Here is a 12,836-nt window from a genome sequence, read left to right as displayed (position 1 = left end):
CTGATCTAACACACAGTCATACACACACACACACAAACACACACTCAGTCACACACACACACAAACACACACTCAGTCATACACACACACACAAACACACACTCAGTCACACACACACACAAACACACACTCGGTCACACAGACACTCAAACACACACTCGGTCACTCAGACATGCACGTGGATGTAGTGAACATATTTTGTTTTTGTCTTTTTTTTTGGCCAAAAAAGGGCAGTGTGCCCGGCTGTCATTTCGTTATGACCAGTTCTAGCAAGACATTATAAATAGATACGTAATAAAAACAATGAAAAGAATTTAGTTACATCAGATGATCAAGTGATATTTGCCAAAATATAAAGGTCTCTTTTCAGATTTCAATGATGGTCACATAATAAGATATTGTGTGCTTATTTAATATAATTATGACGTTACTATAATTGCAATACTAGTCAGTCAGTAGGAACAATAAAGGATGTCTGCAGCCTAAGCCATCAGATACCACAGGCCATTCATGACGGCATGGCAACATCTAATGTAGGTTAAACCAAATAAGACGACCCTCCCCCACACTGAACTAGTGCACTCCCCCGCATTACACCACCCCCCCTTCAACTACTCACAGGCACATGAACATGCGCGTGCACACGACTCATCGACACATGCGTATGCACACACACACACACACACACATACTAGGTGAAGAGGGCTTGAGGGCATGTCAGACAGTGCAAATGGGAACACTTTGACTGTGATGCTGTGTGTGTGATAAAGAGAGAGAAAGTGTGTGTGTGTGTGTTTCCGAGTGAATGTATTAAGTGTGTATGGTATTTCCGCTGTGACATTTCCCTGTAGCCATAAAGCCCTTTGACGATGGATGTTGGGGCTGTGGATGGTGCCCAGGCACTGGGGACACAGAGAGGGATGCTCGGTGGGACCCCTCCAAATCCCCAGCTCCTGCTATCTCTTCTGTTAAGGCCCGCCGTGTGTTAATTATTTTTCCCCAAGCCCTTTCATTGTCTTAGCCCTCCCAGCAGCTTATGCTTAGCCCAACCCCCCCCCACAAACACAAACACACACACACACACACACACACACACACACACACACACACACACACACACACACACACACATTGTTCCCAGTCAGCTAGTCAGGAGAAACCTGGACTACCTGGGTCAGTTAACTTAAGGTAAGAGGTAAGAGGTAAAAGAGCTTTTTGGCATTGTTTTGTTAGTAGAGCTGTAGGGCTCTTCTATTAAGAGGTTTACCCCTTCGTTTGGGTTAACTTACCCACGTTTGTCACTAAACCATGGAGTTGAGACCTGTAGGTCTTGATGAAAATAGAGATTTTGCAAAAGAAAACATCAGTTGTTTAAACCATCAATGTTTATCCATGGGGATAGGGAATGTATGTAAGTCAACATAGGACAGACTTCAAGAAGTGTTCTGGGCAGTTACCACAAGGGTCATTTCCTTGTTTCACTGGCGCTAGGGGAGTCTGTTTTGAGGAAGGCAAAATAATGCCTCCAACCAATTTAGTGTGTAAGTTAGGTCCTCTCTTATAGACTTAAATAGAGGTGGATCCTAGACATGTTGAGTGACTCTTTAAGGCAGCCAACTTTTCACACTCTTGGCTTCTCTTAACTGATATGGTTCCTATATAGCACATTAGTTGATTGATTTCATTTTTTCAGGTCAATCAAAAGGCATTCCAGATAGAGTTGGTTACTGCACTAACATATTTGTTGGCCTAATATGTCCTTGTTGCACTGTACTTTGATTGTTCACTTTTTCTAAGTCATTTTGGGATAAAACGCATCAGCTAAATGACTATGCAAATGTAATATTTTCAGTCAAAGAGCTTCGGACTTTCTGTCAAAGAGCTCAGAAAACCTGCAGGTCAGCTGATGTCTCATTCTTATTCTTAGTCAGCATTGATGTTGAGGGAAGATGAGTCTGAGATGAGATGATTTAAACCATTGCCTCTTTTGAACCATGCAGCTTAATATAACTTTAGAAGAAATCAACGTGTTCCTGGACGTATAAACTGAAATTCAGGACCATATTTAGCCTGTGTTTTGCATCCTAAACGGTTTAAACACTCAGAAAAGGCCCATGGTTGTTTTTAGATAGGCTTCTGCTTCAGTGCAAATGTGTTTTGGCCATGGGATGTGTCACTCTCTATTAAATTCTGGTGAGTGTGTGTGTGCGTGTGTGTGTGTACGTGTGTGTGTGTGTGTGTGTGTGTGTGTGTGTGTGTGTGTGTTTGTGTGGGCATGTACACTAGAGAAATGCAAGAGAGCGAGAGAGAGGTTGAGTAAGTGAGTGGGTTCATATGTGTGTGTCCTTTCTTTGGCAGTGTAGCAGACACATCATAAGAGCCCATGTGTAGCAGACACATCATAAGAGCCCATGGCTTTTTGCCGCTTGGCGGCCCCCATTATAAGGGTCAACTGTTCCTGTCCTAAAGCAGACATCACTATGGCTGTGTAAGCAGATGGACTCATTTGTTCATTTGTTTGACAAAGATAAGAGGACATTGACATGCTGAGGTCCGTCCCTCTCTTTCGACGTGTTTGCATGTGAAGATTAGATTTATAAATTATGTCTTATCTGGTCTTATCTTCACAATGATACAATATGTGTGTGTTGATTAACACAAATATTGTAAGCGATATTGAACTGTCATGCTTTTTATAGCAGGGGTTCTGTCCAGCCTGTCCAGGATTTTATTATATTGGTCATATACTGAAGGTCCTTAAGCAATGTATATTTATGGTTATGTAATATTATTAAATTTTGTATCTCTGTATATCTGTATATAAATATTTGTATATCTGTTATTGGTACCTTGCCAACCAGTATGCCTGTGTGACAGTGAATCTTGTGGACAAGACATTGAATGATTGTTGAATCATTCACCTAAATGGGTGAATCTCAGAAAAGGTTTTCGGATCTTTGCACAAGCAGTGTTTTATGCTATAATACACTGACACTCTTGCCAGCCTTGATCTGAAAACTATTTAAAATCTGTTAATTTTCAACTGCCAGTATGTAATTTTACCTGCTGTGGTACAAATTAAGTTGGGTCAGCTGCCAAAATACTATGTGGTTTTGCTACCTTATACTGTTCATCAACATATGAATATTAGGTGTTTAATTTTGTGCTGTCAGTGTTAAATAACATCAACTAGAGTCAACCATAGCAATCATAAAACAATGTATGTCTAGTTGTTTGTGCTGAAAGCTTTAGTATTGATATCAGCTAGCAACAAGAGTAGTAGTGTAGGTGAAAAGGTCCAAGTAAGCTAGTTTCATGTCCTTTTGCCCTTTTCATAAATTCTTCAGATTGTGCAGGCCTGTGTGTTAACTCATCACCTCATCCTTCTGTCCTGAATACTACAAACCCTATTTAGGAAGATGGAGCATCTGTCCCAAAGAGGCCATTTTAGGTTGTGCATGCTAGCTGTCATAGTGGTCTGTCATTGTGCTTTTGTTGAGTCAGTGTCACTAACTGCTTCTTGACTGGTAATTTAGTAATTTCATTTAAGAATATTTTATTTGATGCATCTTTCATATTGGGCCTATATGACGTAACATTCTTATACGTGTTTTTTCCTGATTTACTACTATATGCTGCTATTCTACTACGATTTTAAGTTAATAAAACCCCCAGGTTCTCTCTGAGATGCTCCAACAGTGATTGTTTATTTGGCAGAAGAGCTGTTGAGTAACTGTCGTCATCCTCTTCTAGAACGTATTGCCTCTGCAATAATACATCTTAGCCTGGCTAAGGCCACACCTCGATATAGTGAAAACGTTTTTTCCCTTGGTCACCAACAAATCATTGTCTTTTCCAACTGTTGCCAATGGTTTGGTTTCTGTGTAGAGAAGATGAATGTCTGTTGTCAGCGCAATGTGTGTGTTGTAACATAATTCTGCATGATCACAGTGAGCCATACTTACATTGTGTACGTTTTGTGTGTGTTGCAGTACGGACGGTCGGACAGCTATCGCGTGGCTACCACGCAGGACAACAAGGATGTCAAGGAGTCGCCCAAGAAAGGGGCCAAGGGAGGGAAAGACTTAGATGAACTGAAGAAGGAAGTACCACTGGTGAGACACTCAAACACACTCCCACACACACACACACACACACACACACACACACACACACACACACACACACACACACACACACACACACACACACACACACACTCACTCATACTCATACTTATACTCGTCTTTCCACCACATGTGTAACCAAATATTCCTTGATCTCTGCTGATTATTAGGCTCTTAGTCATGGTTGGATGGAACAAAACAGTTCCATCAAACTAAAAACACACTCACTGACTCACTGTCCCTTATCCTCCTCTCTTTCTCTCTCCCTCTCTCTCTCTCTCTCCCTCTCTCTCTTTCTCCCTCAGACGGAACATAAGATGTCTATAGAGGAAGTTTGCCAGAAATTCAGCACTGACATTGTGCAGGTAAGACCTTGGACTACTGTCACCAGAATCACCTCATAAATTACTGATATGGCCTGTCTGCAATTGCACACAACACTTGAACATGCTTCATGGCACTCTTTCACACCTGCCCCTCTGTCATATCTTCTGTCATTGCACCTCTCTGTCAAACTCTCACTGTTTCTCTCCCCACCCACGCAACACAATCATATGCATACTCACGTTCTCACACACACACTCTCTCTCGTATGCAAACAGGGTCTGACCAACGCCAAGGCTGCAGAGTACCTGGCCCGCGACGGGCCCAATGCCCTGACCCCTCCGCCCACCACCCCAGAATGGGTGAAGTTCTGCCGGCAGCTGTTCGGCGGCTTCTCCGTCCTGCTGTGGATCGGAGCCATCCTCTGCTTCCTGGCCTACGCCATCCAGGCCGCCACCGAGGATGAGCCCGCAGGGGACAATGTAAGGGAACACACACACACACACACACACACACACACATACACACACACACACACACACACACACACACAATGCTTCTATGTTGTAGAAAAGTAACGGGAATGTTGCGATATTGATTTGCGGCGCTGGCCATAAACACAGCGACATACTGTAGTTGTTAGATTCACAATGCACACACTCACACACACACATACACACACACACAACCTTGTAATTGTGTTGCTCTCTCTCTCTCTCTCTCCACAGTTGTATTTGGGTATCGTGCTCTCCGCTGTGGTCATCATCACTGGCTGCTTCTCCTACTTCCAGGAGGCCAAGAGCTCTAAGATCATGGAATCCTTCAAGAACATGGTGCCCCAGGTAACACCCTGTCCATGACCCGAAAACCCTTTAACTCTGCTCTCTGGTCAGAACCGAAACATAAGGCCATTTTCATGTAAACTAAATAATGGTAGATAAATGGTATCTCAACCTTAGTAACCCAATAATGTCCATTAGCCACACACAGGTTTCCATCAGCTTTTCTCTTTCTCTCTTGCTTCTAAAATCTCTGAGGAGTGTAATGTGATATTTAATCTCTGAGAGAAAGGAAATAAAGTGTGTGTGGCTGATCTGAGGTCAGATGATGCACGGTCGGAGAGCTGGGAGAGCATCTGTGGTCAGGGTGTAAAACAATAACAGACAGCACCAGACCAGACACACTCAATTAGCCACAAACACTGTGATGTGTGTGCTGATGGGATAGGTGTGTGTGTTCATATTTGTGTGTGTGGACAGGATGTGTGTATGGACAGGGTGTGTGTATGTGTGTGTGTGGTTTGATGATGGGTATTTGTGCAGACATTCATGCACACAGTATGTGCCTGTGAGACAGTGTTTGTTTGTGCGTGTTTGTGTTGTAACCACCGTGCCCTGTGGCTCACAGCAAGCCCTGGTGATCCGTGAGGGGGAGAAACTGCAGATCAACGCTGAGGAGGTGGTGGCTGGAGACCTAGTGGAGGTCAAGGGCGGAGACAGGATCCCCGCTGACCTGCGCGTCGTCTCTGCTCACGGCTGCAAGGTACACACACACACAACACACACACACGCATGCACACACACACACACACACACACACACACACACACACACACACACACACACACACACACGTGCATACTAGTGCATAGTATGCTACAACAAATGGCAGTACAGACTAGAGCCATTACACAACTTGTGACCCAGAATATATGTAATATGTTATATTGTACACAAATTCACAATTAATATCTGCTTATAGTGGCACACTCTGACATAGACATTTAACTTTACTGTTTAAATAATACCTGCTAGATGAAAAAAGCATAACTGATAAGCTGAATATGATGAATATTTTATATGCACTCACATATAACTTACATACATACACATCCAGATAAGCTGTAACCAAATACAAATGAATAAGTCTACTCTTAAAAACATTTTACGAAAGTATAGAGTGCTGGTAATGTTGTCTAATAGATCTGTTGGTTACACTTTACTTGACAGTATCGACATAAGAGTGAAATGACACTGTCATGAACGTGTCATAAACAAGTCATAAACATTTACGACATAATGCTTCTGTTATTAAGTGACATTCGGTTTTTGTCATAACAAGTTAGGGTTAGGGTTAGGGTTAGGGTTAGGGTTAGGTTAGAGTTAGGGTTAGGGTAAGGGCTAGGATTAGGGTTAGAGGTTAGGTGAAGGGTTAGGGTTAGGGTTAGGGTTCATGTGTCATGACAGTGTTGTGTGTTCATGAGAGTGTCATGTCACTCTTTTGTCGATACTGTCAAGTAAAGTGTTACTGATCTGTTGATATACATCTGTCATGACTACATGTAAAACATAGTTGTTTTCACATTCTTGTTGTTGTTGTAGGTTGACAACTCTTCTCTGACTGGTGAATCAGAGCCCCAGACCAGGTCACCTGAAGGTACCCATGACAACCCTCTGGAAACCCGTAACATTGCCTTCTTCTCCACAAACTGTGTCGAAGGTATGGTTGCCATAGCCACTGCAATGATGACACAGTCATTCTTTTTCCCTGTTTTTTTTCTTGTTCAGTGTTCTTTCGTTTGGCTCCTGTTGCCATGTCATCCCTCCATCTCTGCTCTCGTCCGTCCTGTTTTTCTGCCTCTGCTGTTCTCTCTCTCTCTCACAAAGCCAACTGAACCAAAAATGCTGCCATGGTAACAGTTTAGCTCTGACTCTTTCGTTTAGCGAGTCCTTATCCATCACCTACGCACCCATTCTCCTCTCTGTTGCCTCTCCCCCTTTTTTCTTTATCTTGTCTCTCACTCCTTTTAATTAGAATACTGGCCAGTTCCTTCCATGAAATTGGTTGTCTTCCTCCCTGTCAGTGTCGTAAAGGGTTAACTTCTATACCTTGATGATGAAGCCCTGCGTACTGAAACACATTGGATTAATATAATTTATTTTCTAATTTCCTAATATGAAGTCTGTTTGGTCTCTCATCCACCACCACTGGCCTGTATTTTCCAAGTAGCCTGTTACAACAAAATTAAAGAGATAATCGCCTCTTCTCCCTATTCCAACATTATTTCTAGAGAGAGCAAAGATTATTAGTCTTAAATCCTGTCTCTTTTGCTTTTCTGTCTTCCTGTTGTCTGTTATGTCTCACCCCCTAGATTTCTCATCTCTCCCTCCCTCACTGTCTCCATGTTTCTCTCCTGAGCAGTCTGTTGAACTCACTCTGTTGAATGTCATAGAGTTGCTGTGTGAGGTCTTGTGCATGTCAGCGATGTTAAGTTGTGGTCTGCATGGTCAGTGGGCAGCATATGCTTGTCTCACTGTGGCCAGTAAGTGAGCTGTGTTGCCCCTGAGCTGTCAGAATCTGGCCTCCACAGCTGTGCCTCTACTGCCATCTGCTGGTCAGTGCAGGCTAGTGCACAATGCACATGTTAGGCAGCCATTTCTCTGTTACAACATTCATGCAGCTGAAAACAATCAGATAATCATGGAGCGAACGTTGTTTTAAAAGTAACCACATACCCTTTTTGCTAGACATTTAACTATCTGCAGGAAGTCAAGGGCACTGCATTTAAATTTACTGTAAACAATAATAATTTGCCTGACAATCTACTTACACCTATTACAAAATCTTATCATTCCAGAGGATAAAAAATTGTTATATTATTGTTATAATATGTTATATTAAGTTATGATGATAATAATAGTGATCATTACTATTATTATTATTATTATTATTATTATTAGTAGTAGTAGTAGTAGTATCTTTTATAATTTACTTTAAACATGAGATGATGGATACAAAGGTTTATTATTAACAATGAATAATTCATAATAACTAATTATTTTATCTTTTTCCCTCTCCTAGGTACTGCTCGTGGTATTGTGATCTGCACCGGCGACCGCACCGTCATGGGCCGTATTGCCACGCTGGCCTCAGGCCTGGACACGGGCAAGACGCCCATCGCCAAGGAGATTGAGCACTTCATCCACATCATCACGGGAGTGGCCGTCTTCCTGGGCCTCTCCTTCTTCATCCTGGCCGTCTTCCTGGGCTACTCCTGGTTGGAGGCCGTCATCTTCCTCATTGGCATCATTGTGGCCAATGTGCCCGAGGGCCTGCTGGCCACTGTCACCGTGAGCACATTTCCTTGGTCAAAACAGTGGTTGTGTGTGGTGTGGTGTGGTGCGTGTGTGTGTTTGGGGTGTGTGTGTGTGTGTGGCTGTGTGTGTGTGTGTGTGTGTGTGTGTGTGTGTGTGTGTGGTTGGATAAGAGAGAGTGTTGTAAGTGTGCCTTTAGAATTAGAATTAGAATTAATTAGAATTAGAAGAGCCTTTTCTCCTGAATCCATGTGTCTGTATATCTCAATAACTCCACTAGGCCAGGAGTGGACATTCCTATCTGCTTAAGGGTTGGTATGGCTAGTAGGTTTCATTACAACCAAGTATACCTGTGTCGACCCATTGGAGGTAGTCAGCCATTCAAAGATGTTTGTGCAGTGTTGAGGTTTCTAGTCATGATAATTGACATCCTACAGACCCCAGTCAACCTACTGCAATTCTTGATGATAAAAAATTATGTTTTTTTAATTTATTTTTTTAACAATGGCGACAATACAATATATGTAACAATGCTTTTCTTGCTTGTTACTGTCGCCAGTGCATTTATGAAGAGAGGATGAAATTATCTATGTATGGAATTATAACTGGAGCCCTTAAAGCGATGGTTCGGAGTAATTTCACCCTAGGGTCCTTTGCACCATGACCCGAGCCAAACACCCTCCCAGAACCTTTTTTCCCTTGGTCGAACCCTGGTCGAGTAGCGCTGTCAGAAACTTATGACGTTCTGCAGTCGTGATGGAACCAACTTTTTTCTCGTAAATCACCCCACTAATAATGCCCTGAATGGTACGAAACTTCTGCAGTAGTACAACTATGACCTTTAGTCCAATAACGAGGCATTAGAAAGTTTGTAAGTGCACCAGGAGTTTATTTAAATAAGACTTGCCTGATTATCTGCTACTATCTGCTACTATACTACGCTGCATCGACGTTTCTTCCGTGATTTGGGAAAAGCCCGTAAAAGTCCTGGCAGGAAGCATGCATAAGGATGTAGATCCAGGAATGCACTAATATTTTGTTCGTAGTCCAGTTTGCAACAATTATTAGTTAACACTAAGTTGTAAACACCTCGTTATTGGACTAAAGGTCGTAGTTGTGCTACTGCAGAAGTTTCGTACCATTCAGGGCATTATTAGTGGGGTAATTTACGAGATAAAAGTTGGTTCCATCATGACTGCAAAACGTCATTAGTTTCTGACAGCACTACTCGACCAGGGCTCGACCAAGGGAAAAAAGGTTCTGGGAGGGTGTTTGGCTCAGGGTCATGGTGCAAAGAACCCTAGGGTGAAATTACTCCGAACCATCGCTTTAATCTCCGTACTGATCATAATCTTGAAAAAGATGACTAGTTATGTTTGGTTTGGTGCTTGGTTGATCAAAAACCTGAAACCACAATACATCCCAACCCAGTTTCATACCTTTGACTGTGTATATGTGTGTGTGTGTGTGTGTGTGTGTGTGTGTGTGTGTGTGTGTGTGTTTGTGTGTGTGTGTGTTCTCAAAATGACTTCTTGATTAATTTATCTATAATCTATCCGTTTTATGTGCAATTCTATGTACATTGCAAATTAAGGACACTTCAGAGACCACTTTGTCATTTGGAGTGCCATTCATGACTTCTCACGACTATGACTCTCTCTCATCTCTATGAACACCGTTTGTTCGTCTCTCCTAATCTCTGTTGTTATCATTGTTGCTGTTGTTGTTGTTGTTGTTGTTGTTGTTGTTGTTGTTGTTGTTTTTGTTGTTGATGTGGTAGGCTTGCATCTCTGATGTCGTGATCCGTGAGACTGTTTTGTGTTCTCTGTTATTTGAAACTCTACAGCTGTGAATCCTTTGTTTTTCTGACTCTTGTGTACCTTGTAGCTGTGTGACTCTGTGTTCGTGACAGTCGCTCTCTCTTCTCTTTTCTTCTCTCCCTTTTTTTCTCTCTTCCCTCCCTCTCGTAGTTCTCTTCTGTGTTTGTGTCTCCTTTTCTTTCCTCCCTCTCTGTGTGCTCTTTTTCAGACTCTCACTATTGAAATCGTAAACCAGTCTGAACACTGACAAAAACAAACGTGTAAATTGACCTACCTTTATAATGTGGTACCAATACTAGTTGCCTGTTAGCATTTTTTCCCTTTAGCTGACAGTATGCGAGAGTCTTTGAGATGTTGCTTGGCTTCTGCTTGGCTAGGCTGCTCTTCTTTTGTCCTGCTGGCTGTTTTTGTGCACTGTAGCCTACATTGCTTTACTGTTCTGCACTCTGCTTTGCTTCTGTTGGCTGAACTGAACTGTACTGTCCATACTCCACACTATACTGTATTTTTTACTGAAACCTTCATAGGTTTCACTAGACTTGCTTGACTATACTCTGACTCTTTGCATTGCATTGCACCGCAACCTTGTGACTACTCTCAGATGGGGTTGGATACTGACATGTTTTCTGTTTTTCTCTTTCTCTCTCCACTGGTGTTTCCTATTCGCTTCCTCTTGTTCTTCTTCTCTTCTTCTTTTTCCCCTCTATCCCTTCTTCCTCTCCTTTTTCTTCTTATCTCTCTGGCTTTCATCTTCCTCTGTTTCTACTCTGTTCCTCTTTTTCCTCTATCGTTTCTTTCTCTCTCTCTCTCTCTCTCTCTCTCTCTCTCTCCCCCCCTCCCTTCTTCTATCAGGTGTGTCTGACCCTGACCGCCAAGCGTATGGCCCGTAAGAACTGCCTGGTGAAGAACCTGGAGGCCGTGGAGACACTGGGCTCCACCTCCACAATCTGCTCCGACAAGACCGGCACCCTGACCCAGAACCGCATGACGGTGGCCCACATGTGGTTCGACAACCAGATCCATGAGGCCGACACCACTGAGGACCAATCTGGTACGGTTTGGGTCCATACCGTAATTTCCTAACTTCCTATTTGCCAAGGTTTATGCATTGATTTTGCTCATTTTCTTAGGCCATGAGGTTAATACACGGAGACAGTTTATATGACATTAATATGGTTTCGTTTTTTTAACCTGCATAAAACACTGTACTGCGGTTTATACACAATGCGGCTAATACACAGGAAATTACTATAAATTCTCATCTGGATTATTGTATTAGCAAAATGTTATAGATTCTGACTTTAACCCAGGGATGTCAGATATGGCCCATCTGCAGGTTTCATATGCGCCCCCCACCCCCCCCTCAGATGGTTTGGGTGGGAAGAGAAAATTATAAGTTGAATAAAATAGATATTCACATCCAGTTGTCATCGACTATGTGAAATAAGATAAATGCAGTTTGATAAATGCAGTTTGCTGCATCGACAATTACATTATGTTGGTGCAGTCATATACTCTCTATGCAGGTGAAAAAGAGAAAGACGGTAGGGTATTTCAAGGAGGTAGGTTTAAGGAGGTAGGGTATTTCAAGGAGGTAGGTTTAAGGAGGTAGGGTATTTCAAGGAGGTAGGTTTAAGGAGGTAGGGTATTTCAAGGAGGTAGGTTTAAGGAGGTAGGGTATTTCAAGAGCAGTATATGACAGCAGTATATGATGAACCTATATGATTTGTGTGTTCAGAAGTGGGACATAATAAAGGAGTAAATCACTAAACCACAATCTCATGCCCCCAAGAGGTCCCATTCCAAGAAATCCGGCCCATTGACACCCCTGCTCTAGCCCATTGACACCCCTGCTCTAGCCCATTGACACCCCTGCTCTAGCCCATTGACACCCCTGCTCTAGCCCATTCAGACTGGAATCACAGTTATGCTCTCTTCTATGCCCCATTTTCAGCTGAAATGCAATCACAAGCGCTTCATCAGTAGTGGCCTACTGGTTAGGGCTTTGGGCTTGAAACCGAAGGGTTGCCGGTATGATCCCCGACCAGTAGGACAAATGTGGGCGGGGGAAGTGGTTCACTGCTCTCCCATGCCCACATCCATGGCTGAAGTGCCCTTGAGCAAGGCACCTAACCCCTCACTGCTCCCCAAGCGCCGCTGTAGCAGGCAGCTCACTGCTCCGGGTTAGTGTGTGCTTCACCTCACTGTGTGCGCACTGTTCACTGTGTGCTGTGTGTGTTCACTAATTCATGGATTGGGATAAATGCAGAGACCGAATTTCCCTCACGGGATCAAAAGAGTATATATACTTATACTTATACTCATCTTTGGAAAGGGAGAAGCTCATTAAAATATACAATAAGTTCAGTTGTGATTCTGGTGCTGATACGTTGTTATTCAAGTCCCTGAAACAGTTGACTGAATTTCACATCCCTGTCTATAAACTTTTTTGGCAGCCTGGTTACCATTAG

General features: G+C 42.9%; 1 protein-coding gene across 1 annotated transcript in view; it reads left to right on the top strand.

Annotated features, from left to right (window-relative positions):
- atp1a3a (ATPase Na+/K+ transporting subunit alpha 3a) overlaps positions 1–12,836 on the top strand; it is a 28,161-nt gene that overhangs the window by 5,867 nt on the left and 9,458 nt on the right. The window contains exons 2-9 of the mRNA XM_076301978.1: positions 3,993–4,115; positions 4,433–4,492; positions 4,730–4,933; positions 5,180–5,293; positions 5,859–5,993; positions 6,833–6,950; positions 8,313–8,581; positions 11,218–11,416. Of these exons, the coding sequence (XP_076158093.1) occupies positions 3,993–4,115; positions 4,433–4,492; positions 4,730–4,933; positions 5,180–5,293; positions 5,859–5,993; positions 6,833–6,950; positions 8,313–8,581; positions 11,218–11,416 (1,222 nt within the window). The remainder of the gene's footprint in view (positions 1–3,992; positions 4,116–4,432; positions 4,493–4,729; positions 4,934–5,179; positions 5,294–5,858; positions 5,994–6,832; positions 6,951–8,312; positions 8,582–11,217; positions 11,417–12,836) is intronic.

The sequence above is a fragment of the Alosa pseudoharengus genome, unplaced genomic scaffold (genome assembly GCF_046254945.1).
Source record: "Alosa pseudoharengus isolate Yale_2024_CS ecotype anadromous, Long Island Sound unplaced genomic scaffold, YU_APseudo_1.1 YU_APseudo_1.1_scf_23, whole genome shotgun sequence".
Classification (NCBI taxonomy): domain Eukaryota; kingdom Metazoa; phylum Chordata; class Actinopteri; order Clupeiformes; family Clupeidae; genus Alosa; species Alosa pseudoharengus.
Note: the sequence above shows the minus strand (reverse complement) of the source record. Positions and strands in the feature narration are given on the sequence as shown.